Source organism: Gopherus evgoodei, chromosome 2, assembly GCF_007399415.2.
Source record: "Gopherus evgoodei ecotype Sinaloan lineage chromosome 2, rGopEvg1_v1.p, whole genome shotgun sequence".
NCBI lineage: Eukaryota > Metazoa > Chordata > Testudines > Testudinidae > Gopherus > Gopherus evgoodei.
Window position 1 is genome coordinate 136,408,403 of NC_044323.1, and position 25,843 is coordinate 136,434,245.

The 25,843-nt window shown below is 42.3% G+C and overlaps 1 protein-coding gene across 8 annotated transcripts in view; it reads left to right on the forward strand.

Annotated features, from left to right (window-relative positions):
- The window catches only part of OTULIN (OTU deubiquitinase with linear linkage specificity), a 47,515-nt gene that overhangs the window by 11,069 nt on the left and 10,603 nt on the right, over positions 1-25,843 (forward strand). For 2 of the 8 annotated variants that reach the window (XM_030551726.1, XM_030551728.1), the window contains 4 exons: positions 5,563-5,898; positions 14,814-14,890; positions 15,864-15,958; positions 18,889-19,032. In XM_030551726.1, the coding sequence (XP_030407586.1) occupies positions 5,563-5,898; positions 14,814-14,890; positions 15,864-15,958; positions 18,889-19,032 (652 nt within the window). Of the gene's footprint in view, positions 1-3,557; positions 3,841-5,562; positions 5,899-10,085; positions 10,154-14,056; positions 14,324-14,813; positions 14,891-15,854; positions 15,959-18,888; positions 19,033-25,843 lie in introns of those variants that run through there. The other 6 variants (XM_030551731.1, XM_030551729.1, XM_030551733.1 and 3 more) reach the window with 6 other exon arrangements.

Genomic DNA, 25,843 nt, shown 5'->3' on the forward strand with positions numbered 1-25,843 from the left:
TGGGCACTCCAGTCACAAACTGCTACCGTTGTGAAATCTCTATTTTAAATTTAGACACAAATAAAGAAAGGTATTTTTGCAGTTTGGAAATGCATTCTACAGAGCTAATCCTTAGCACTATTAGATATAAAACCCTGGATGGAGATGATATTCTTTATTAGTGTCTTTCTTTTATAAATTAGGCCATACAATTTCTATATTAAACAAACACTGAATGGACACAAAACACTGAAAACAGCATAACACATTGTAAACAGTATTTGGAATACTACGTATACTTTTTAAACACAAGCTATTAGGTAGAAAAATTACCATTGTTCCTTATACAGACTTCCCCCATTGTCACTGTTATGCCTATTGAACTACTAGTTTTCAACACAAAATTTGCAGTTCTGCACACATGAGCACACTTTCCTCTGATCTTATTTCAGCGATATTTTCTCAGGCCTTTTCCTCACTGTTAAAACTGAAGTGCCTTGACCTCACTATGTTTTTACCTCCGTATAGCTCACATACCTTAGTTAGTTTGAGGTAAAAAAAAAAAATCACTCTTTTTAGCAGTGAGAAAAGGGCATAACGGCTAGATTCATACAGAGACTTAGTGTTTATCTAGAAAATCACAGGAACAACGCTGCAATTCACAAAAGCTGTGTTAGGTGCCCGTACTCCCTACACAATGAATGAGGAGAAATTGGCTTCTAAGAATGTGATTCACAAAAGCCAGCTCACTAGCTGGACTCCCCCAATGTAGCCAGTGGAAGATGCCAATGAGAGGCACGTGTCCTAAACCTTGCCCCTCTCACAGAAGTTGGGACTGCAGGGAGGCATCTATCCCTGCTAGCTATCCGCAACTGGGAACCACTCTCCTGGACTCGGGGGTCTTAGGCGCCTAAGCTGTTTTGTGTCAGAATGAGCTAGGCAGGTGCCACTTCCTGTTTTCCCCCATGACCCTGCCCATGCTGCTCCCCTTCCCGACCTCCCTCCGCCTCCCTCCCCCGAAGCATGCGAGACCTCAAGGCAGCCTAGGCTGGCCCAGGACTCAGGGAGGTTGGGGTCATCTTGTGGGCCAGTGCTCAGGTCAGCTCAGGGCCTGCTGGCCAGCAGGCTGTGGATCCGGCCAGCAGCCCGGAGTACTACTGTTTGGGCCAGATGGTGGGCCAGAGCTCAGGGCAGCTGTGGCGGGTGGGCTGGGCCTCGGGCCTGCTTGGGCATTAACTCACAGCTTTAGCATGTCTATGTAGACCAGCCTTTAGTAAGTAAAGGGAAGAGAATAAGGGAAATTGAGTGGGGGAAACGCACATGCACGTGTACCCACACACACTGCAGACATTCAAATGCAAATACTTTTGATTATGTCCTCCCCAAAATCAGTATCGGAGTTGTCAAGCCACAAACAATAATGGTGCATTTAACATTTCTGAGTCAGCATTATAGTGTGTCTCCTCGCTGATAAGAAAATGTTTTTACTGTGGGGTAATGTTAGTTGGGAATTAGTCCTGCTTTGAGCAGTGGGTTGGACTAGATGACCTCCTGAGGTCCCTTCGAACTCTGATATTCTATGATTCTATGACTCTGTGAACGAACATGCATTAGCTTTCCCATTGTAAAAACATAGTGGAGATAAGACACGATAGTTTCACGAAATTCAAACTAGGTTAGGTCAACAGTGTGTCCCCTGCCAAACCAATTCAAATGCTGCCCCCTGACCCAACTGCTTGACCCAGCTGTGCAGTCAGTCCACCCTGGCCCTGGCCACACAGCAGGGAATGCGGCCTAACCCTGCCCACGTGAGGGCACCGGGAAGCTTCAGTGCATGTTACTGAGCATGCTCCGTATCAGCAAAGCGGCTTGTGAGGTCACATGGACACTTGGAGTTGTTGCCAAAAACTTTGGACACCGGGTAAGAACAAAAGGGGAGAGGGCCCTATGCGCAATGCGTTTGCACTGGGTGAGGGAGCGCTGCAGTTTAACCCCTTGGCTGCTGGTAGATGGCTCCTTTCTTTGTCCGCCTCACATCATGGTTGCCGCATGGGGTGGCCGGTCTGAGCTGGGAGCACCCCTGGCTGCAGAGGTCCGAGTGTGTCGGAGGGTTGTCATGGTGACTGGTAACAGGGCACTGTTGTAGCAGAGGATCATGGGCCTGACATCGAGACCCCCTTCTCCCCCATCTGCTGATGTGAGGCAGGGGGCTGAGGAAACGGGTAGGAGTAGGCCCTGTGTTGAGGGAGCTCCCTTGCTCTGTCCCTGGCTGCCACATGGGGGTGTGTCTCAGCTGAACTGGGCTGGTCTGATCAGGTGTGATGGTGAATGTAGCTGAGCCGGTTCCATGGCCCCAGTGGAGGCAAAGCTCCTCTAGGCCCAACTGGCACCAGGGCTGTTCATCTGCCTTGAGGCTAGGTCACCTGCCACTACTGCTCTCCGGGCCAGAATGGTAGAGGAGTGGGACTTTCAATAGCTGGGAGCCAGGTAGATAATAGTGATGGTCTGTTTTAAGCACTGTGGTCACTTGATGTTTTCACACTTGCAGGAAATTGTGTGCGCATGTGAGGCAATAATTATTTAGTGACCATCTCTGATCAGTTCTCAAGCAGTGTTTTTCTTACATTGCCTAGCTGTACATTTTGATTACTATTGCTGGAAATGTTTTTCTATTGGTCGGTGCATGTACAGCGAAAACAGTGGTGACTCATGTTTACTGATAAAAATCCTTCCAGGCTTAACGACCGACACTAATGTTCCTGTTTCAGTAACTCTTTACATGTTGCAGAGCTCTCTGACATGCAAGCTCAAATCAGTCACCTATGGAAATGAGCAAGGGAGTGTTTCTTGCCAAGTCTCAAAAAAATAGAAATGGCTCTGCCTTTCAAAACAAGCCCAACCCATTTCAGAGGAAGGGAAGTGGGAATATTTATACAAATTCCATATTTTTATTACTAATGTAAATACACACAAATGTAGTATTTTATTAGGTGCAATGTGTAACAATGTTGTATGCAGCAAAACTAGTCCTAGAAATAAAAAAAGGGGTAGAGGAGTGGGACTTGCATGCAGAATCTGCCCCCCACGCAACCTTCAAGGAGCTTGGGTAGAGGAGTGGGACTTGCATACAAAATCTGCCCCCCACCCAATCTTCAAGGAGCTTGGGTGGAGGAGTGGGACTTGCAATGCAGCATCCATCCTGCAAACTCAGTGGGTTTTTCTGCATCTTTTCCGGGCTGTAGGGGGGAGACTGTGGGTTTCACCCCCCCCCCCTTACTTGGCTTGGGAGTGCACCCCTCAGTGCCGCCTCGCAGTCACAGGCGCACCGGGGAACAGCTGCACCAGCAGTTTTGGGTGAGTGCGGCCCTCAGAGCCCCACACAAACACCCGGAGAATGCAAATACTGAGCTCGTTATATGCCCCGTGCAGGTTCCGGGGCGGCTGAGGAGGCTGGAGGCGGTGTGTGCTACTCAGCTTCCCGGGTTCCCGTGGACTCCCAGGAGGGGACTGGCGAACCCGGGAAGCTGAGTAGCACATACCGCCGCCTCAGCCACCCCGGAACCTGCATGGGGCATAACAAGCAGCCAACACTTCCGGCGGAAGCGGGCTCGCGGCCGGCCCTAGCCCCGGCCCCCGAACACCGAACTCGGTGACATTTAGAGCAGCTTTACAGACGCACGAGCCCCGGGCTGCGTCCCTGCGGGGGAGTGCGGGCGCGAGGCGGGCGAGCCGGAGCCAGCGCGAGGCTGCCCGAGGAGAGGGAAAGTCTCGCGGGGAAGCGGCCCGTGAGGCGGGCGCGACTCCTGCTTCCCAGGCAGCAGCAGCAGCAGCAGGGATCCCGGCTGAGCAGCAACCGACGCGGTGAGTCCTTTCCCCACTGCGCGGCCGCAGGCGAGAGAGACAGAAACGGGGTTTTCTTCAAACGCTGCTTGGGGTTTGTGCGGCTCTTTAAAGTCACCCTGGAAGAGTGTTCGCGGAGGCTGTTTGACTGGGTGCTCTTTTGCCTTCGTTTACTCCTTTTCTGTGTCAGGACTGAATAGTCTATAAATCCGTACTAGGTTGGAACGGGAACCAGATACACAGACTTGCGTGATTTTGCATTAACCTTGTTGGAAAGTTTTATAAACGCTATAAAGAGTGTCTTTTCTGCTAGAGGTAGATTTAGCGTATAAATCAACTAGAATATTGCATTCAGGTATTTTAGTGTAATTATAAATCTTGTCATTTTAACATTTACAGGTAGGTTACAAACATCAATTAATCCTCACCACACCCATTTTAGTAACCTAACCTCAGTTTAATAAGTGAAGCACAGAGCTGTCATGTGACTTAGACAAAGTCTACTGTTTTGTTCCCTTATTGAGAGTCAACTAATAGCACCAGAGCATCCTATCCATGGGTAAGTGTCTGAAGAGTAAAAATGAAAACAAGAGAAGGCTGTTTTAGGGTTATTAAAGAAGTAAAAACCTTCCTTTTTTTTAAATGGAGACAAACTTAAAACTTGTTTGTACATATTTTATCTGCTGCGAGTACGAGATGCAAGTGATGCTGAAGATCACTTTACTATCTCAGTTATGGTAGATACAGACATTTTTCCATCTGGTTTAGTTTGTATATAGTCAATTTCACTGTTGCCCTATATTCAGTTTGCCCTGTTTGGGGTCTTCAGATAACATTTGTGAGAGAGACTTTTTTTATTTAAAGATTCGGAGACCAGAAAATTGACAGTGGGGTCCAAGGAAAATCTGGTATCTGAAACTTTTGATTCATTTTTCTAATGCTGATCAGATTTCAGTGTCCTTTTATTTAGAGCTAAAAATGTAAATGGCATTTCAATAACTGTCCATTCCCTCAGAAAGTTCGCAATCTAAAGGAACGGAAAAGTAAAATACATAGAACAAAATGGTGTTTGTCAGGTTTAGCAGAATATGTAGATTTTCAGAAATGTCCTGCAGGAGTTGGACTCAGGATTCATTAATTGAGAGATTGCCAAAATGATAGGAGTGATTAAAGGCAAACGCTGAAGGGAACGATAGGAGAGGTGCTAAGGTACAATGTATAAAGCTGGGAGAAGTGTAGCAGAAAAGAGGTGCAGTCCATGTCTATTATTGTAAATACACTTCACAATATTAGAAATGATTTCTGGATTTGTATTTTTATTTCTGATGCGTATAACTTTTTCTGTGCTATCTATAAAGGACTAGAAGTCCCTTCTCTGGATTAACTTAAAACTGAAATGGATAAAGCAATGGAATAATGATTCTTAGACTTGTGCATGACTGTTGGTTAATCCCAATGGCGTTTTAGGGTATACTTGGTATATGAAAGAGCAGGCGTCTAAGAGAGCAATTTTAGCTTAAGCATTAGTTTGTAGAATGAAAAAGTTTGAGAACCACCATGTTAGGAAATAGACATTGTAGCTAAGAATCTTGCACTGGCTAGATGATCTCATACATCTTCATATCGAAATTTTCTGACATTGAGAACATCCAGAAGATATTTTGTGTCAAAATATTGTACCTTTTGGCAAAAATATACTCATTCATCCTCATGAATGTACTTACATATTTATGTATTTCAAAGCCAGGGTATGTTTCAGCGAAAGACAAGCAAGTCCACTGGCCCTTTGGCTAGTGCAGAAGAGTCACAGAAGAAAAATACTGCAATGATAAATTTGACTAGACGTGAAAAGGAAAAATATATTCCCAGTGATGAACCTTCTTCAGCAAGTGCAGCTGGTGACCAGAAAGAGAAACCTACGTTAGGAACCAAAAAAGAACGTGCACATTCAGGACACGGAAAAGCTGCTCAGGCACATCAACTGAAGGCATCCCCTATCAGCCCCGATTCCCATAAAAACTGTGAAGTAAAGCTGTCGGCGTCAAGTAGCTCTTCAGCAAAGGAATCCTCTGTAGACAAGTGAGTTTTTTATCGAAAGTTAGCTGTAAATCAGGTATTTTAATTTCTGTTTTTAATATTAATGTAACTAAAATAGGCATAAATGCCAAAGGAATTAATAGTTGCGTGTAGGTAATTAGTGTTCATTATTGCTGCATGACACTTAGCTTGAATCTTTCACTTCCTGAGTTGAAGGGATTTGGCTGCGTCTCAGTAACCTGTGGGTAGATGGATCTCTTGGTACTCCATAGCAGTCCCCTTTGCCCAGTCTAGAAGAAGTGCTGATGAGTTTTGAAGACCTTTAGGCTGGATGCAGGGCCTTGAGAATTGTAGGAACACAAGGTGGTACTGTAAACCAAGGGACTAATCTTATAAACATGTAATTCTAGGTGCAGAGCTAACTACTGGGAATAGGAATATATTTTATTATCTTTAAAACTTTTAGTATCTGTTATGAAAGAATGCTTTGTGCTCTGATGTTTTGTACTCTGTGGAAGTTCTGTCTGCAAGGACCGCAAGAGTAGATGGGTTTAAACATCATCTGCAATCTTTAAAAGGAGAAATTAAAGAAAAATGGGGAGGTGGGCAGATGGCAGGATGGGAACTAGTCGATCATTTTGTGAGCACCCTCTGCTGGATCTTCAGGATTAGTTTAATTAACTAGTTTTATTCCAAGAACTTTTCCAACCCTGTGTATTTCTAGAGTTTTGATCTGTTGACCCTGACCTTTTAAAGAAGGGTTTGACTTAAATATAGAGGAATGCTAGTATGTGAAGAAAGAACATTTTGCTTCCCTCAAGAACAAAGGCAAAACTCTAAGACCTGGTGTACACTAGAAAATTAGGTTGGCATAAGATAAAATCCACACCCCTGGGTGGTGTAGCTAAGCCAACCTGAGTCCCTGCATTGACACTGGAAGGATTCTTCCAACGACCTTGCTACTGCCTCTCAGGGAGGTGGATTACCTACACTGATGGGCGAATCTCTCCCATTGGCATAGGTAATGTCTATACTGAAGTGCAACTGGCATAGCTGCAGCAGCAGCACAGCTGTGCTGCTCTAGCATTGTGAGTGTAGACAAGCCCTTATTGAAATTAGAGCAGGATCAGAAATAATCCAATCTCTTTCTCTATATCTATATACACACACCTTTACCTCAATATAACGCTGTCCTTGGGAACAAAAAAATCTTGACCACGTTATATCGAAATTGCTTTGATCCTCTGGAGTGCACAGCCCCCCTCCCGCACCCGAGCACTTCTTTACCACATTATATCTGAATTTGTGTTATATCGAATCGTGTTATATCAGGGTAAGTGTGTGTGTGTGTGTGTATATATATATGTACACACACACACACACATCAGGCGCAAATCCGTGATCTCTTACTTGCATAAGAAGTAGGATAAAGTTGGGGATTTGCTTCAAAGACTCCATAAGAGAAACTGGTATCCTCAAAGTGGGAGGGCTGTGGGAATCTTTAGGGAAATGAACCTATTGAAGTTTTAAATTGGTATTTATAAATAGTGGAAAGTGAAAAGAAAAGAAAAAATATGGCTGCTCCTTTTCCTTCATATAGACTGATAAAATGGTAGAGCAAGGGAGTGCTTTAGCCTAATTATTCTGTGACCCATGCCTTTATTTACTAAACAACAATGTGGACAGTAAGTACAAAGTTATTCATTTCCTGATGATATTTTCTAAGGTGCTTATCAAAAAGCATTATTTCTAATTTTAGTTGAGAAAAGTGAATAAATATGAACATTGGCTTGAAAATGCGACTTCATGTTTTCACAAACTTGCCATTTAAGTAAATTAATCCCCTTAAACAAGTATTGCAATTTTATGCATTTGAAACTTCTAGCATGTAAATAGTTTTTCTGTTTTCTCGTAGATTGATCTCATAGACTTCATGAAGTCAGCCTCCTCTATTTTTAATTTATTTTAATTTTTTTAATTAGCTGTTGCTGTATAATAAAGGCTTTTGTGCTTCCATATAATTTATGCAGTTGAGTATCTAGACTTATCAGTATTATGAATAATACAGCTAATCATCACCATCATTAAAAAGGATTTACATAATCCTCCCTTAAGATCTCATTTTAAAAATGTAAAATAAAAATGGTAATTAACTACTGAAAATGGAATAAAACCAGAACTCTTCTCTCTCTCCCCTTCCTCCCCTCCCCCATACAGTATTTTGAATACTGTGGTCTCTGTCCTGGTAACGCTTCTTTTAGTCCAGTTGAAGTAAATGGAGACTATCAGATTAATTGTTTTGCAGGATTGGGCTATTGTGTCGTTGTCTCCGTCTTCATCCCGCCCCCCCCTCACATTTGTAGGGTATTAGTTTGTTTGTGTTTAATTTTTTTACATGATCATTCTTTTTTCTTTGGCCACTCTGAAAATTCTTGGTCTGCCTTAATTTGTGGTATTCTCATCCTTACCATTTCTCCTCTTTGAACTTCTGTTACATTATCTGTTAAGATTCCTACAAATATCTGGGGTTATTTTTATCCTGGTGTGTAAACATGCAGATCTCTCTCCCCCTTTTAAAGTTCTTGGATACCATTTTCCTTCCTGACTGTTTTTACAATAGAACAAAATCTGCTTCATCTAAATGTTGTTATGTAAGAACTACTATTAATGTATGTTTGACTTTAAAGTAGAAGATTTACTTACAGGCTGTTTGGGGTTCTTGTTCTATTCAGGTAATCTTCCTTTATGCCCATAGTATTCTCAAGTTTTCTAATAGCACCTGTTTTGAGAAGAAATTTCTGCCTCTTCCTTTGACCCAGATACACTGAGAAATTGCAGTGGGGGCAACCTTTTTTGTGTACACTCAACCTGAGACTGTGTTTCGCTCTAAATTTTAAAGCAAGTGATGCTCACGCCAATTTTGCAGATGCTCTGCAAGCGGAAAGTGGGGCAGTATCCTAAAAGAATTGGATATTATCTTGCCCTGAAATCAATAACTATTACATTAAAAAAAAAAAAGTTCCTGGAAAAAAAACATTTTTTAGACTGCTAAGTCGAACACTGGAAATGTAGTGTCAGAAGTTAGGTTGCTCATTTAACTTAAGTTCACCTTTTCTTTTTCTTTTGTATACAGGCTGTTAATTAAAGCCTGTATTCCAGTGCATTTTTTTTCCATAGGACCCTGCCTCATTCAGTGCACAGATTGGATAGTGATAAGAGAATGAGGTAGTGGTCCAATATTTTTATTCTTATAACTCTTAGTGATCCCGTATCTTTTTACTGATCACCATCCAAAGCTGCTGTCAATACAGAGTTATTCATTTCCTCCTGGCCTTTTGTAGGGCACTCATTCCCGTAATACCAGAGTGCCTCACAAACATTAATGAATTGATCTCCACAGAGAGATGAGCGCATTATCCCCATTTTGCAGATGGAAACTGAGACAGAGATTTGCCTGAGGCCACACAATGAATGAGTGACAGAACCAGAATAAGTACTTGGGATTTTTAGACTCCATAGTAGGAGTTGTAGAGAAAAACAACTTGCGAGAGTAGGACAAATGTGTGAGTGCAGTTGTATTACAAGCTTGTTTGTAATGGTAGGGGGCAGAGCTCAGCAGCCCTGAGGCTCACTTCTGGTTTATGTCTCATGTTCCTAAAATCTCATGCTTCAGGGGTTCAGCTGGCCACCTGCAGGGCCCAGGAAGGGATCCTCCCCCTCACCCCACAATGTATTATGATTTTTTTTAAATTGGTCCTTTGAAGAATAAAAGATGGCCACAGCTGGAGAAATGGGACGCTGGGCAGGGTGGACCAGTGCTCTGAGGTGGCACCGAGCATTCTCTCTGGCAGGCAAGTTCTTGCTCACATGCTCAGGATCTGATTTCATATGTAGAATTGGGAAGAAATTTTCCCCCTATATCAGATTGGCAGTGCCTGCAAAGGGGGGGTTCACCTTCTACAGCATGTGGGTGCGATCGCCTGCCATGATCATCTAGGTATATCTCACTTAATCATTTCCCTGCCATTGTGGGGTGCTTAGATCTGTGGTGCACCTCGGTCCTTCCTGTTCTTTGCCCATGGCACACAATAGGCCGGTCTCCTGAGGGTGTAATACTTTAGGCTAATTTCAGTTGTTGGGTTTAATGTGTGGATGGATGCAGCATCATGTTGGTGTCCTGTGATATACAGGAAGCAGATGATCCATTGGTTTCTTGTTCATTTTTCCAGACCATACTGCCTTACTGAGAGAGATGCTAAACATCTGCAGCTCCCATTTACTTCATCCACAGTTGTTTGTGAGTACTTGGCACTCCTGGAAAGCAGGCCCTGGATGATTTAAAGTTGGGCACCTGGGAAATTTTGGAACACAATTACCTGGAAACACTTTGGATTTAAGTGACTTACTCAATATCATGTAGAAATTCTGATGGAAGCAGGGATACAAATGACTTCTGTGTGGTGTTCATCAGTCTTAACCATAAGACTGTGCTTTTTCGTCCTTCAGTCCACTATCTCATTCACTACACACCTCTCAGCTTCTGCAGCAGATGAGGCAGAGATCTTACAAACAACTTTGTTCACTGCACAACTGAGTTCCATCCATCCTGTGCACTGAATTGAAAAAATAGCATGTGATCATGTAACTATGAAGTATCCTAATGTATATGCACAGGAAAGCATAGCATTTGAAAGTTTAGAAATGGCAGAGGTGCTGCTTTGTTTTGGTTTTCACCAAGAAGGTTGGTGGTGACTGGACGTCTCTCATATGAATGTGAGTGAAAATGAGGTAGGATCAGAAGAGGCAGAAAAAACTAGGGGCAGAAAAAGTTAAAAATTACTTGGACAGATTAGATGTCTTTAAGTCACCAGGGCCTGATGAAATGTATCCTAGAATACTCAAGGAGTTGACTGAGGAGATATCTGAGCCACTAACGATTAACTTTGAGAAGTCAGGGAAGACATGAGAGATTCCAGAAGACTGGAAAAGGGCAAATATAGTGCCCATCTATAAAAAGGGAAATAAGGACAACCCAGGGAATTACAGACCAGTCAGCTTAACTTCTGTACCTGGAAAGATAATGGAGCAGATAATTAAGCAATCAGTTTGTAAACTTCTAGAACATAATAATGAGATAAGTAACAGTCAGCATGGATTTGTCAAAAACAAATTGTGTCAGTCCAACCTGATAGCTTTCTTTGACAGGGTAACAAGTCTTGTGGATGGGGGGGAAGCAGTAGACGTGGTATATCTTGACTTTAGTAAAGCTTTTGATACTGCCTCGCATGACCTTCTCATAAATAAACTAGGGAAATCCAACCTAGATGGAGCTACTATTAGGTGGGTGCAAAACTGGTCAGAAAACCATTCCCAGAGAGTAGTTGTCAGTGGTTCACAGTCATGCTGGAAGGATGGAATGAGTGGGGTCCCGCAGGGATCAGTTCTGAGTTGGTTCTGTTCAATATCTTAATAATTTAGATAATGACTGAGAGAGTATACTTATAAAGTTCGCAGATGATACCAGGGTGAGAGGGGTTGCAAGTGATTTGGAGGATAGGATTAAGGTTCAAAATGATCTGGACAAACTGTAGAAATGGTCTGAAGTACATAGGATGAAATTGAATAAGGAAAATGCGAAGTACTCCGCTTGGAAGGAACAATCTGTTGCCCATATACAAAATGGGAAACGACTGCCTAGGTAGGAGTACTGCAGAAAGGGATCTGGGGGCCATAGTGGACCACAAGTTAAATATGAGTCAACAGTGTAATGCTGTTGCAAAAAAAAGTAAACATCATTCTGGAATGTTAGGTGTGTTGTATGCAAGATACAAGAAGTAATTCTTCCGCTCTACTCTGCTCTGATTAGGCCTCAGCTGGAGTACTGTGTCCAGTTCTGGCCACCACATTTCAGGGAGGATGTGGACAAATTGGAGAGGGTCCAGAGAAGAGCAACAAAAATGATTAAAGGTCTAGAAAACATGACCGATTAGGGAAGATTGGAAAAAAATGTGGTTTGTTTAGTCTGGAAAAGAGACAACTGACATAACAGTTTTCAAGTATGTAAAAGGTTGTTAAAGGAGGAGGAAGAAAAAAAATTTTAACCAGAGGATAGGACAAGAAGCAGTGGGCTTAAATTGCTGCAATTTAAACCCATTGCTTCAAGGGAGGTTTAGGTTGGACATTAGGAAAAACTTCCTAATGGTTAGGGTCGTTAAGCACTGGAATAAATTGTCTAGGGAGGTTGTGGAATCTCTATCAATGTAGATTTTTAAAAGCAGGTTAGACAAACACATCAAGAATCATCTAGACAATTAGCCCTGCCATGAGTGCTGGGGAGTGGAGTGGATGACCTCTTGAGGTCCCTTCCAGTTCTGTGATTCTATAAAATGTCAGAATTTCAAGTGGTCAGCTTTGCATCCTAAATGTCCTTCTTTTAATATAGTTTTCTTACATGTAACTTACTACCTTTTTTAAAACAAAAAAGGGAAAAAAAATTATGTTCATTGGTAACATACCTTCCTCCCAAAAGGAAAATGGTGACTCAAAGTTTATATGTCAGTCAAACTGAACAGAATTTTCAAGGACAAATAAAAGGTACTTATCTGGCATCAGAGCTTTCTCCCTGTGACAGACTCAGGATGGGGAGGGGCGTGGGGTAGGGTGTAGAACTTGCAAGTATCTCTTATAATGGAAGGAGTTTGGTAACCTACATATATAGGTCAGTATCAGCCTTCCCTGTAATAGAGTAGGTTTCCAAAGAGAACTTGTAGAAAACGTTTGAGCTTTATTGTCATCGCTCAAGATCAAAAGGTGCTGTGAAACTTTAATATGTCTAGCTACGGATACTTGATGAAATACTATTCAAAGTCTTTGTACCTGTTAACTGCGGATTACTCTAGTGGCTGCCTGAACACCTCTGAGTATGTATACTGGAAAAAGGAGCCTGTCTATGATGTTTCTGTTAGAAATGTTTCATCATATCTTGGTGTGTACAGAAATCTATTTTCAGGTTCCTAAGTCACAGCTGGTGGAGAGTGTACTCCAAAATATATAATCTTTAATGAGAATCTGTTTTATGTGATTAACAGCTTTCCCCTTAAGACAACTCAGTCTTACCAAGATTTGTCACAGAAAACAATTGTCTATTTATAATCTATTTGCCTGAATTTTCAGGAAGAAGATTTATGGCTCTGAGTATAAATAGTTAAATAGGACTATTTAAAAGCAATTAATATTCAGATAATATGATGCTAACAATTTGGTGTCTTCCAAGGTTGTTTGAGCCTCCTTGAAGAATCTTGGTTGAGTCCTACTTTATACATAGTACAGATAATCAGTTCTATCACAGATATGAGATTAAAATTCATAAGCATAGATGTGTAAACTTGGAAATTGAATAGCATTTAGCTATGCAGACTTTCAGTCACTTAGTTTCAGGTCTTAGTAAAGTCTAAATTGAAACTGTTGTAGGTCTTCTGCTCTATAGGTGAAAGTTTGCTAGCCTCCCCTATGCTTGGCCACAGCTGAGTCTAATTTTTTTTTTCTGGCCAGTCGAGAGCAATGTTTTCTTGAAAACAAATCTTATAATCTATGCCATAACATTGTGTAACAGGCTGTTTATGGTATTACTGTTTTCAGAATAAAAGATCCCTCCTCACAATCATGGAAACTGTCCTAAAACCCTGATAACTGTACTTTTAAGCACAGTTGTGATTAGCATGTTCAGACTGGTGTGGAGAGGACTAATGAGTTAGGCCGTGAAGGTATTTCTGCAAATAATTTCAGACATTGTAGTTCATTTTTGTAAGATAAGTGGGATAGACTTGAATAAAAGAAATAAGAGCTATAAATAACAATGTTATTAAGGCTATAAATAACAAAAACCATGTTCTTTAAACTTTACCAGAGCATATCCAGTTACTACCTGACCACATCAATCCATTTGTTGTTCCTTTTCCCTCTGCCCTTCAGCTGTATGTCTTGTTCAGGGTGTAAGCTCTTTGAGGCAGGACACTACTTTTGTTTCTGTTTGAATAATGCCAGGCATATTGTGGATACTCTACTGGATGCTAATTAATAATACACAGAAGCATAGACTAGAATAATTCCTAGTAGAGACTAATTCACAGCAGTCTTTCTCATGGAAAGCAGTGTGGGGGTGTTAGGATTTTGAAGTGCAAGTAAAAGTATTTTTTTCCATTCTAGTAAAGAGCAAATGAGTAGATATTCGTGAAGTTTTCTACGGCTGAGATTATGTTACAATCAGATTATTATGTAATTTTATGCTGAATGCCTGGCAGAATCAGTTAGAGGAATATGCAGTACATCAGTATTTAAGACATGCTTTTGTCTTTCAAGTTCATGACATCCAAATCAATCATGGATTACTGGCTCCTACTCAGTATGACACCTTAGCATGCTTTTTACTGCCATTCAATCCCTGTTAAAGCCTGTGCATAGGGTCAAGGTAAGTATTGTATTTTTAATTTATTATATATTTTTGCAGTACCTGTGTTATCACACATGATAAATAAAAGTAATTAAGGCCCTTTAAACATAGCTAGAGCTGGCTAATATTGTAAAAATCAAGAACTGAAAAATAATTACAAAATAAAGGGGACATATTTTACCATTCCATGTGGTCTTCAGTGGTATTCACATCACCAGCAGTGCACGTGTTAGGGCAGGAGGCAGTAATCTATTACTGGCATGGATGTCCTGGAAATGAGAATATGATCTACCTAACTCTCTTGTTTTGGGGGAAGCATTCACCACATAATTAAGATTTTGATTTCCTTTAAAAATGCATAATAAATGTAGATAATCTTAAAACATTGAATTTTCTAGCAATATTTTTGAGAATGGTTTACATTACTACATCCAGTGGTAAATGGAGTAAATGTCAATGCCAACCAGGTCTATGATGTTACATGAAGTGTGTATCAATGTTATTTCAGTGAGGAAGACATGTATCGTGATGCAGAAGAAATAGAGAGAGAAAAAACATTACCTGTTTGTGAGACAGGCTCCTCAGGTACATTTGAACTTTAGTCTATGTCGTTACACAAATATAGTAGAATAGCTTATTATAACAACGCTTCTAGCTTTGTTTCCCTCCTCTGCAAAGATCTTGTGCTCAACTATATCTATGTGTAAATGTGGTGGCGGTTATTGCTCACAGTTGAACACAATGCACATTTTCATCCAGTGAAAACTATGTAATATAAAATCACTTCGGCTACAATCAGGCGTTTACAGTCTACCTGTAATTTTTATCTCCTTCACTCTCAAAATTTCTTCACAGCCAATTGAAAGAGTTGATGATGGATGACCTTTGTGTGTTGTGCTTGTACATGTGTAACAGGGCTTGAAAAATTTATCAAACACTACTAGCTAATAGGCAATATGAAAGTTCCTGCTGCTGGGATCTATGGTCAGTGTTGTTCACTGCTAACGCATCACTACTAACTACTTGAAATAGAAGTTTGTGGGTTTCCAGGAACAGTTGTGTTCCTCAGCCTTGCCTGGGGAAATAAACTTCTCCTACCATACTTAACTAGTAAGTGTTTGATAAATGTGGGTGGGGTTCTTGCACCTCTGTTTCTTTACTTTTTGAGGGAAGGAAGGGAAGCTCTCTTTTCATTCTCTCTGGTTGCTGAGGGATGGAGAGAGTTTACCAGTCTCCTCTTTCCTTTTCATGCTTTTTTATTTTGTTTTGTTTTCCCCAGGAGATGGGAGGGGAGGAGGAGGAGGAGTTGTGGGATCCCTTCCTTGCTGGATCACACCATAATTTTTGCTTGCTCTCAGCTTTCCTGAGCTTTTTTTTCTTCTGATACTAACAAGATTTTTTTTTATTAGCTATGAGCTCTGCTACATCAACTTCTCTTTGATTAGCACTAGTTTTATTTTTGAGTGTATTGATGAATAAAGTAAACCACTTCATTGTGTAGCTCTGTTTTATACTTTTCCTTAATTTAATGTGTATTATATGTGATCAATCTTGGCAGAAAATAAACTCAGTGTTGCACCTGAAATGGACATCATAGAGTACTGCCGAAAAGAATGGAGAGGAAATACACCGGTGGCAAAACGTATGAAAAAGGTATGCCTTCCCCCCGCCTGCCCCCTGGAAGGGTTTTTTTGGTAACTTTTTTTGCCAAAATAGGCCCATATCCTGGAAACACATATTAAGTGCATGATTCTTTTATGTTGAGTTGGCTTACAGGTATGAGCTACGTGCTGTTCACAATAGTTTAATCATTACATTTCTTTAACTGCTAAGGGCAGTGACAGAGTTTTGAGAGACTTTGTTTATTAAGGTTTTATATCTACAAAGGCACTTTAATTGATGCTGTCATGAAAATGTTAGTGGTACCAGGTCATTGAGATGATTCCTGCACACCAATTTAAAACCCTTTATCTGTGTATAACAAATAGCTGCCAACACTTTATTTGCAGTTTGAAAGCCACTGAGGCTGTGTGGATGACCAGAAATGATAACTTCTAAAAAGAAAAGTTTGAGACTTTAACCTGAGCCTTTATTTCTCTCATCAACTCTCAGAGATGAGAGCGATCTTTGAACTTAAGTAAAAAAAAAGTCTCATTTAAAGGGGAAAAAAACTATTTTATAAATCGTGTATATTCTGTTAATGATTTTGCAAACTATTTATTTAGCAATCAAAACAGATAATCCAAGAACTAGTTAGTTAAAAAAATTCAGACAGATTTGGGATTTTAAAAATCCTCCCATTCTAGATCTACCTGAAAGTAATGCTGTACACCTAAAAAAAGATTAATATAAGCAAGAGAACATGTGAAAAAACCCTGCCATTTTTCAAAAGAATTAAAGTCCAAACTTTGCTTTAGCTGTAAACGCCATTGACTGTAGTATGGGGAAAACAGAATCTAGATCAGAGGTCAGCAGCATGGGCTGAGGGATGTGCTTGCAGCAGCTTCCCGCCACCCCCATTGGCCTGGAGTGGTGAACCACGGCCAATGGGAGCCGCGATTGGCCGAACTTGCTGACGTGGCAGGTAGGTAAACTGGCCCAGCACGCCAGGGTGCTTACCCTGGTGAGCCACGTGCCAGAGATTGCCGACCCCTGATCTAGATTTAGGGTCCTCCTACATAAGCAAAGGAGGAACTAATCTTCAGCTTAGTCTTAGTTCTTTGGCCTTGCTTTCTCAGTATGAACACGTAACATATATGTATTTTGGGTGGGGAGAAATTTACCAGAGCATTTCAAATACACACACTTCTTTGCTGGAGGGAGAATGAACCACAGGTGGTCATGTTGCTTAATGAACTGCTGAAAGATGCTCAGACTATAGGGATTAGAATAGAATAAGAACGTAGAGAATAGAGTTCTTGTTTTAAATTTGATTTTTTAAAATTCTTTAATCTAAACATTGTTTATTTGAGGTCCTAAACAGTTTTTAGTATTTTTAAAGCAACTTTTAAAAGCTTTTTTATTGGCCTTGAGTACTTGTTACTTGGCAGTGGGCTTTAAGTGTCATTAGGCCAAATTCTATTCTTGCAATTTATTGCAAGATGAGAGCAGAATTTGACCCGTTGAATGAAATTTGTAATGTTGCTGGGCTTCAGTTCAGGCCTGACCAAGAAAACTCAGTGAGGGCAGAATTGATTATAAGGTATCATGCCTCAGGGAAACTTCCCTTGTTCTGCTAGTGAACATTGGTAGAGTGCACTGCAACAGAGTGACTGGCTATACTCATAGAAAAAATCCCAAGAACGTGTGTGTGTGCGTAGTTTTTAATACAATTAAAATTACCTATCTTGAGGACATCCCAAAACAAACTGTGATACTGGATTAGAAATACAAGCAGTGTTAAATAAATATACAATAATACAAGCAGGCATTAAATAAAACAAGTGTGTGGTGTAAACAAGACACACCTTTATGGCAACTTTGCTTCGTAACAGCTGAACTAAAGCAAGGCAGTCTTTTGTCATATTTGTGCAACTGGGTGTCAAAACACTGTCTGCTGTACTTTCATACAAATCATACAATCCTCTGGTATCTGCCAATTTCAACAGGAAATAAAAAATCTGCTTAGAGCCATTCAAGGTTTTTTCTTTTCAATCAGTCTGTGTATAGTTCTAAAGCACCCATTGCCATAATTCTCTGCACTGTCATGCAGGATGTCTTGTGCCAGTGGGACAACCATCCTGCATCATCTTTTTGGCTTGTTTTTTCTGTCTTTTGCAATCCTCCCTGCCCACCCCCAACCCCCAATAAAAGTTTATACTTCGATGGAGGAGGCATCTAACAAAGTGGTTTTTGGGTGGAGCGAGGGTAGCTGAACAAAGGGTATGATTAAAAAAAGGCGGGATATGTCAGTTTTTGCATGATTGTTGAAGAATCTACTTTTTCAATATGTAAAATAAACAATTTTGTTAATTTTAATGCTGTTACAAAACTGGAGTCCTCTATATTTATGCAGAAATGTGCTTCAGGCTGTGTCAATGCACATGTCTCCACACTTACCTTCCAGGGAGCCTCAACTCCTGCACTGAGAACATCTGCAGGTTGTAAGCGGCTGGTTCAGGATCATTCTATATGTTTAAATTAACATGCTAGTTCTGATGCTGATATTTCACATGGTCCAGCCAACATCTTTAATGTCCTTTGGTCCAAAAGGTACAATATATAGCATTTTCAAAAGTGCCTAAGAGATTCAGGAGCACGGGTTTCAGTGACAGTCTGATTTGTGCTCCTTAAGTTACTTTGGCAAGTCCCTGAACCTTGTAATAAACTCCTGCTTCTAATGATTGGTTTGGTTTCTCACTTCAGCTACTACAGGTGGGTTGTTTTGTTTATAGCTTCTATTCCTATTAGATTTCTCAAACAAAGGCGTTTGAGCTTTCTGTGTGGAATATTAGGCCAAATGCTGTTGACTGTTAAAATGATCTGTAATTTGGGCATTTAATTTGATCAGTTATGTCAGGAGTAATAAAAGTTTGATGTATTTTATGCATAGTTATTGCAATTTATTTTGTATTCTTATATAGGGATATGAAGCAGTTTCTCAGAAGTTTACCTCTATAAGGAGAGTGCGAGGTGATAACTATTGTGCTCTCAGAGCAACTTTGTTCCAGGCACTGAGCCAAACTTCTGAACTTCCTGACTGGCTTCGGAGTGAGGACTTAACGTTGGTATGCTTCAAACTTGTATCTTCTGATAAGTAACAACTAACATTTTTGTTCTCTATTGGGCAATTTTATGGCCTCGTTGCTGTACTGCATGAGCAATGCAAAACACTGAAGCTATCATCACAACGTGCTGGTGAAATCAGGACGTACTAATGTCACAGTTTCAGAGAGAACTGCACCTATATTCCTTTTCTGTGCTCAATTCCAGGAGTGATCAGGCAGGGCTCAGGTCTCCAGCCATCACATGTCTCTGGGAAGGGACCCTTGTCCTACTTCCTTTTGATAGTGGTTTTTTTAAGGCTGCAGAGCTGCCTGCCATATGTGTGGTATCCCCAGCAAGCCAGTCTTCCTCTAGGCCAACAACATGGCTTTGCTTTCTCTAAGGGCTGTGAACAGTCAATTGCCAGCATTTACAAGTTACCACACAGCTCTTTCTCAGCAGGTATGTTTATTCTTGGGACAAAAGCTTTGCATAGAATACATACAAAAGTTTCTACATGCTTATCAATAAATACAGCAGAAATAGCCCCTCTGTTTTATGGGCCTAATGGATCAACATCCTTCCAGTGCTCAGCGGGTAGTGATCAATGCCTCCATGTCTAGTTGGCAGCCAGTATCAAGTGGTGTGCCCCAAGGGTCGGTCCTGGGGCCAGTTTTATTCAATATCTTCTTTAATGATCTGGAGGATGCCGTGGACTGCACCCTCAGCAAGTTTGCAGATGACACTAAACTTGGAGGAGTGGTAGATATGCTGGAGAGTAGTGATAGGATACAGAGGGACCTAGACAAATTAGAGGATTGGGACAAAAGAAATCTGATGTTCAACAAGAACAAGTGCAGAGTCCTGCACTTAGGATGGAAGAATCCCATGCACTGCTACAGACTAGGGACCGAGTGGCTAGGCAGCAGTTCTGCAGAAAAGGACTTAGGGGTTACAGTGGACGAGAAGCTGAGTATGAGTCAACCATGTGCCCTTGTTGCCAAGAAGACTAATGGCATTTTGGGCTGTATAAGTAGGAGCATTGCCAGCGGATCAAGGGACGTGATTATTCACTTCTCTTCAGCATTGGTGAGGCCTCATCTGGAGTACATTGTCCAGTTTTGGGCCCCACACTACAAGAAGAATGTGGAAAAACTGGAAAGAGTCCAGCGGAGAGCAACAAAAATGATTAAGGGGCTGGAGCACATGACTTCTGAGGAGAGGCTGAGGGAACTGGGATTGTTAGTCTGCAAAAGAGAAGAATGAGGGGGGATTTGATAGCTGCTTTCAACTACTTGAAAGGGGGTTCCAAAGAGGATGGATCTAGACCAGGGGTCAGCAACCTTTCAGAAGTGGTGTGCCGAGTCTTCATTTATTCACTCTAATTTAAGGTTTTGTGTGCCAGTAATACATTTTAACATTTTTAGAAAGTCCCTTTCTGTAAGACTATATAATATAACTAAACTATTGTACGTAAAGTAAACAAGGTTTTCAAAATGTTGAAGTGTCATTTAAAATTAAATTAAAATTCTGATCTTATGCTGCCAGCTTGCTCAGCTCGCTGCCAGCTTGGGGTTCTGTTCACCTAGGCTGGCAGCAGACTGAGCAGGGCCTGTGGCCAGGACCCCAGACTGAGAGGGAGGGGCGGAGGTTTCAGGCATCAGGGCAGAAGGCTGGGTGGGGGCCAGGACCAGCGCTAGAATTTTTCGCGCCCTAGGTGCACGGCCATTTCGCTTCGCCGCGCCGCTCCCGCGGCTCCAGTGGAGCTGCCGCAGCCATTTCTGTGGAGGGTCCGTTGGTCCGCGGCTCTGGTGGAGCTGCTGCAGCTGTGCCTGCGGGAGGTCCACCGGAGCCGCGTGGGACCAGTGGACCATCCGCAGGCATGCCTGCGGCAGCTCCACCAAAGCCGCGGACCAACAGACCCTCCGCAGGCATGACTGCGGCAGGTCCACTGGAGCTGCCTGCTTTCCGCCCCCCTGGCAAAATGCCGCCCCCCAAAAATCCTGGTGCCCTAGGCGATTGCCTAGTTCGCCTCAATGGAAGCGCCGGCCCTGGTGGGGGCGGTGCAGGGATCAGGGCAGAAGGCTGGGTATGTGTGGGGGTTAAGGGTCAGGGCAGAGGGCTGGGTGTGTGGGGGGGTTCAAGGCAGAGAGATGGGGCTGTGGGGATGCAGGGCAGAAGGCTGGGTATGTGTTGGGTTGGAGGGGTTCAGGGCAGAGGGCTAGGAGGTGTGGGGGTGCAGGGCAGAAGGCTGGGTGTGTGTGGGGGGGTTCAAGGGTCAAGGCAGAGGGCTAGGGGTATGGGGCTGCAGGGCAGAATGCTGAGTGTGTGTGTGGGGAGGGTTAGGGCAGAGGGCTGGGGAGCTCAGCTCGTAGGGGTGCTCCCACCCCCTGCCCTGAGCAGCTCAGGGCAGGGGACTGGAAGGGATATGCCCTGTTCCACCCCCTCCCTCAACGCCCCCTCCCTACCTCTCTCTGCATCCTCTACAGAGCTGTGTGCATACTGCTGCTCTTCCCGCTCCCCCTTGCTAGGGCAATCAGCTGATGGGCTCAGGGAAGGAGAGGGGGCAGGGCAGGAAAGCACCATGCTGGGGGAAGAAGCGGGGGAGGGGGAAGCTTGGCTGCTGCAGAACCAAGCTTCTGCCTCCTGCCCCTGCAAGGGAGAGAGATGGGTGGGGAGGCCGAGTTAGGCTGGGGGCCAGGACCGCGGCAGGCAGCTGCGTGCCACTCAGAATTGGCTCGCGTGCTGTGTTTGGCACGCATGCCGCAGGTTGCTGACCCCTGATCTAGACTGTTCTCCGTGGTAGCAGATGACAGAACAAGTAGTAATGGTCTCAAGTTGCAGTGGGGGAGGTTTAAGTTGGATATTAGCAAAAACCTTTTTCACTAGGAGGGTGGTGAAGCACTGGAATGGGTTACCTAGGGAGGTGGTGGAACCTCCTTCCTTAGAGGTTTTTAAGGTCAGGCTTAACAAAGCCCTGGCTGGGATGATTTAGTTGGGGATTGGTCCTGCTTTGAGCAGAGGGTTGGACTAGATGACCTCCTGAGGTCCCTTCCAACCCTCATATTCTATGGACCCTTCAGCAGGATGGCGACCCCCTTGGACAAAAGCTCAGATTCGTTTGCTGGACGAGAAAGAAAGCCCTCTGACAGTTCAAAACTCACCTTATACCAAAGTCACTTTGTTTGAATCTCGGGAAAACTCAGTTTGAACCATCTATGCAAACCTTCCGAGGGAGTGATACATCTCTAGAGTTGCTGTAATCTCAGTGATATGCCTTAATCTCTCTCACACACAGTTTTTAGTTCCTAGAGGAGCTGTGGTAACCCTCTCCCATGGAATAGCATAATCACATATAAACCATTCACAAATTTAATACAGTGGTCCATGAAGATACTGCATGGAGTTGCAATATCTGTCACAAATATATTAATCCAGATTTAAAGAGGGGGGTGGGAAATTGAGGCAGAGAGAGATATTAAGTGATTCTTAGAGCTGGGCACTAAACCCAAGTCTCCTTAGTCACAGCCCAGTTATTTGACCACAGGACTATCCATCCTCAATTACTATTCTTGGTTCCTTGCTTTTATATAGCATGAAAGTTACCTAGTTACCATGTTATTTTGACAATATTCAAAAAAAAATACCTTAATTTCAATTAAATATTTGAGATTTCTATTGAATTAATCTTCAGTGCAACTTCGACAGTTTGTGAATAGCTACCTTGAGATTAAATGTATTGTTCGTCTTGGAAACTTATCTTTTGGTATTAAGGAAAAGATGTATTGAGTTCAGTAACTCCCTCGTACACCTATACATCAAGTTGGAGGTGCATTTGTAGTATGGTGAAGCTTATGTCAAAAATGTTTCTGTATTCTGTGGATAACTAGATTGTTTCAGCTTTTGATACTTGCATTCTGTTGCTTCACCAGCAGTAAATTCACTTTTCAAAAAGTTTGCTACTAGAAACTGTGCAGATTCTGTGGACTAATACACAATGTTCAGAACCCATGACAGATATGTTTTTCTTTGTTTGCAGAATTTGTTTAAATTATCCTATGATGTTCTAATGCAAGCCTAGCCAAAGTAATTGGCAGTTGAACAGTGCTCTTGTTACAATGCTATTGTGAAACATTCTGATTTGCTTCAGATACTTCATTAATGAGACACGTTGAAAGTACCTTTAAAATGAGGAACTCTTGCATGTTTTGAATGTTATTTATACTTTACCTTGAGGTTTTTATTACAAGTGCATTTGGCATTACAAGTAGTAAATGGATATTTTGTTTGCTTTATTGTACACTCATCATATATTTTAATCACAGGACTATTTTGGTATAGAAAGGATCAGTGTCCTAATTTTCTACTACTTTTGATACAATAAAGCTCTAATCCCTTTAATTAAATCCAGTTTTAAAACTTCCAAAATGTGATAACTTTGTCAGTGTACTTCTGCTGAAAAGCTGTCTTGTAACTTCTGACAGCAATACTGCCACGGATTACATCTGCAGCAACAGTACAATACAAAAGACTTCATAAAAATAGTCTCTAGGGGTACCCCACTGCCTGCCTCCTACAAAGGAAACCTCCCAACATGCACTTTGAGGGGTTGTATCAAAGAGCATTAGAGCACGAGAGCTTCCTAGAGGTGTGTAATTCGTACTTGGTGGGTTTTTAAATATATTGACTTCATATTTTCTTAACTTTTTCTACCAGTCAAACTGTGTTTAAAAAAAAAAAAAAAGATATTGAAAATGTTGAACTATATATCATTGTGGGTTTTTTATTTTTTGCAATTTTTTAAAAGGGCAGATTACCAGAATAGAATAGTAAGGTTTGTGCTATGCTGAAATTCATTCAGCAGTGGGTGTAAAGAGAGTAGCAGTGTGCATGCGAGTGAGGTGTATTAGTGACAATTAGCAATACTTCAATCCTGAGTTCAAAAAAAATTTTTTTTTAAATTAAAAATATACTGATTTTAAGATTCTGATATTGCATGTTGTCTTCGAATGGATATTGATATAATTATTTTCTTTTTTGGGGGGCATAAAATTTTGGTGGCTCTTTGAGTGTCCCTTTATATAGTGAATTATAGTTACTTCAGGTTGCCCATGCACTCCATGTGCCCAGGAACAGATTTTTCTGTAGCAGTGTCTGTGTGGTCTGCATATGTGCTCCCACTCTCCTGGTGCTCCACGTTAAGGGAATAAAAGGGGTTGCCGCTGGACCACCACTGTCTTCATCCTAGATCCTAAGAACTGAGCTTCAGTGTTTGTTCTGACTTCAGCTTTTTCTGTAAGTAGTTTTTAAAATTTTCATAGCAAGCTTTCAGGGTTGGTTCTCTATTTTGGAACACCCCACCATAACAGGGAGCCGTTTCAATACTCCCCCACACTCTGAACTCCCAGTGGTTGCAGGGGAGTAAGCCAAAGATCCCCAGCTTCAAAAAATCACTGTGTGTGATATAATCCCTGTCACAACACCTGTCTGCACTCCTTGAGGGAAGCCTTTGTCCTGTCAAGGTATGGCATCTGCAGGTTGTTCCTAAGTGAAAGTCAGCAGTCCAGGGAAGTTTCTGCTCCAAAGCTTGCTCATGAAGGAGGCCAGGAAGACAGGAACACCCTCTGGCTAGGGACCCCTGCTATATGTCAGCCTGAAGAAGGTAGGAATAGTTGCTCGTCTACAGTCCTGAGCAGTTCCAAGATCTTTGGCTCCAAGAGATTCTGGAGAGCAGAGCCAGGGCAGGGAGACATAAGCACTCCCATAAAAGCAAAGGTTAGGGCGGTTACCCATCCAAGCCTTTTTAAAAGAGGCAGAAATTCTTTGTCCCTTACCAAGTCATCAGGAGCATCATGCTCTGTATCGGGATGACCTGGTACAAGGAAGGACTGGATTGGGCTCCTTTTGAAGGGCAAAACTGCAGCACCCTCTGCTACTTGGACGATTCCTTCTGATGTAGTCGTGGTTGCCATTGGAGCCAGCACCCTTTTCTTCTGTGACCTGAGCTGTGGAGCTATCTTCACTGACTCCAGCATGCATCTCTGCTCCAGATGACCATCTGCTTTTTCTGCCAGCTTTCTATCTACCTTATAGTCCATTCATCCAATCCATACCTTTTTTAACTTGCTGGCAGGAACACTGTGGGAGACGCTATCAAAAGCTTTGCTAAAGTCAAGATATATCACATCCACCGCTGTTCCCATATCCACAGAGTCAGTTATCTCATCATAGAAGGCAATCAGGTTGGTCAGGCATGACTTGACTTGCCCTTGGTGAGTCCATGCTGACTGTTCTGATCACCTTCCTCTCCTCCAAGTTCTTCAAAATGGATTCCTTGAGGACTTGCTCCATGATTTTTTTTCAGGGACTGAGGTAAGGCTGACTGGCCTGTAATTCTCTGGAGTCTCCTTCTTCCCTTTTTAAAAAATATTAGCACTATATTTGCCTTTTTCCAATCATCCGGGACCTCCCCCAGTCGCCATGAGTGTTCAGAGACAGTGGCCAATGGCTCTGCAATCACATCAGCCAACTCCCTCAGCACCCTCGGATGTATAAGCTCTGGCCCCATGGAATTGTGTATGTCCAGCTTTTCTAAATAGTACTTAACCTGTTCTTTCATTGCTGAGGGCTGCTCACCTCCTCTCCATCTTGTGCTGCCCAGTGCAGCAGTCTGGGAGCTGACCTTGTCAGTGAAGGCTGAGGCAAAAAAACGCATTGAATGCTTCCGCTTTTTCCACATCTGTCACTAGGTTGCCTCCCCCATTCAGTAAGGGCCCCTCATTTTCCCTGACCTAGACCTTGTTGCTAACATACCTGTAGAAACCTTTCTTGTTA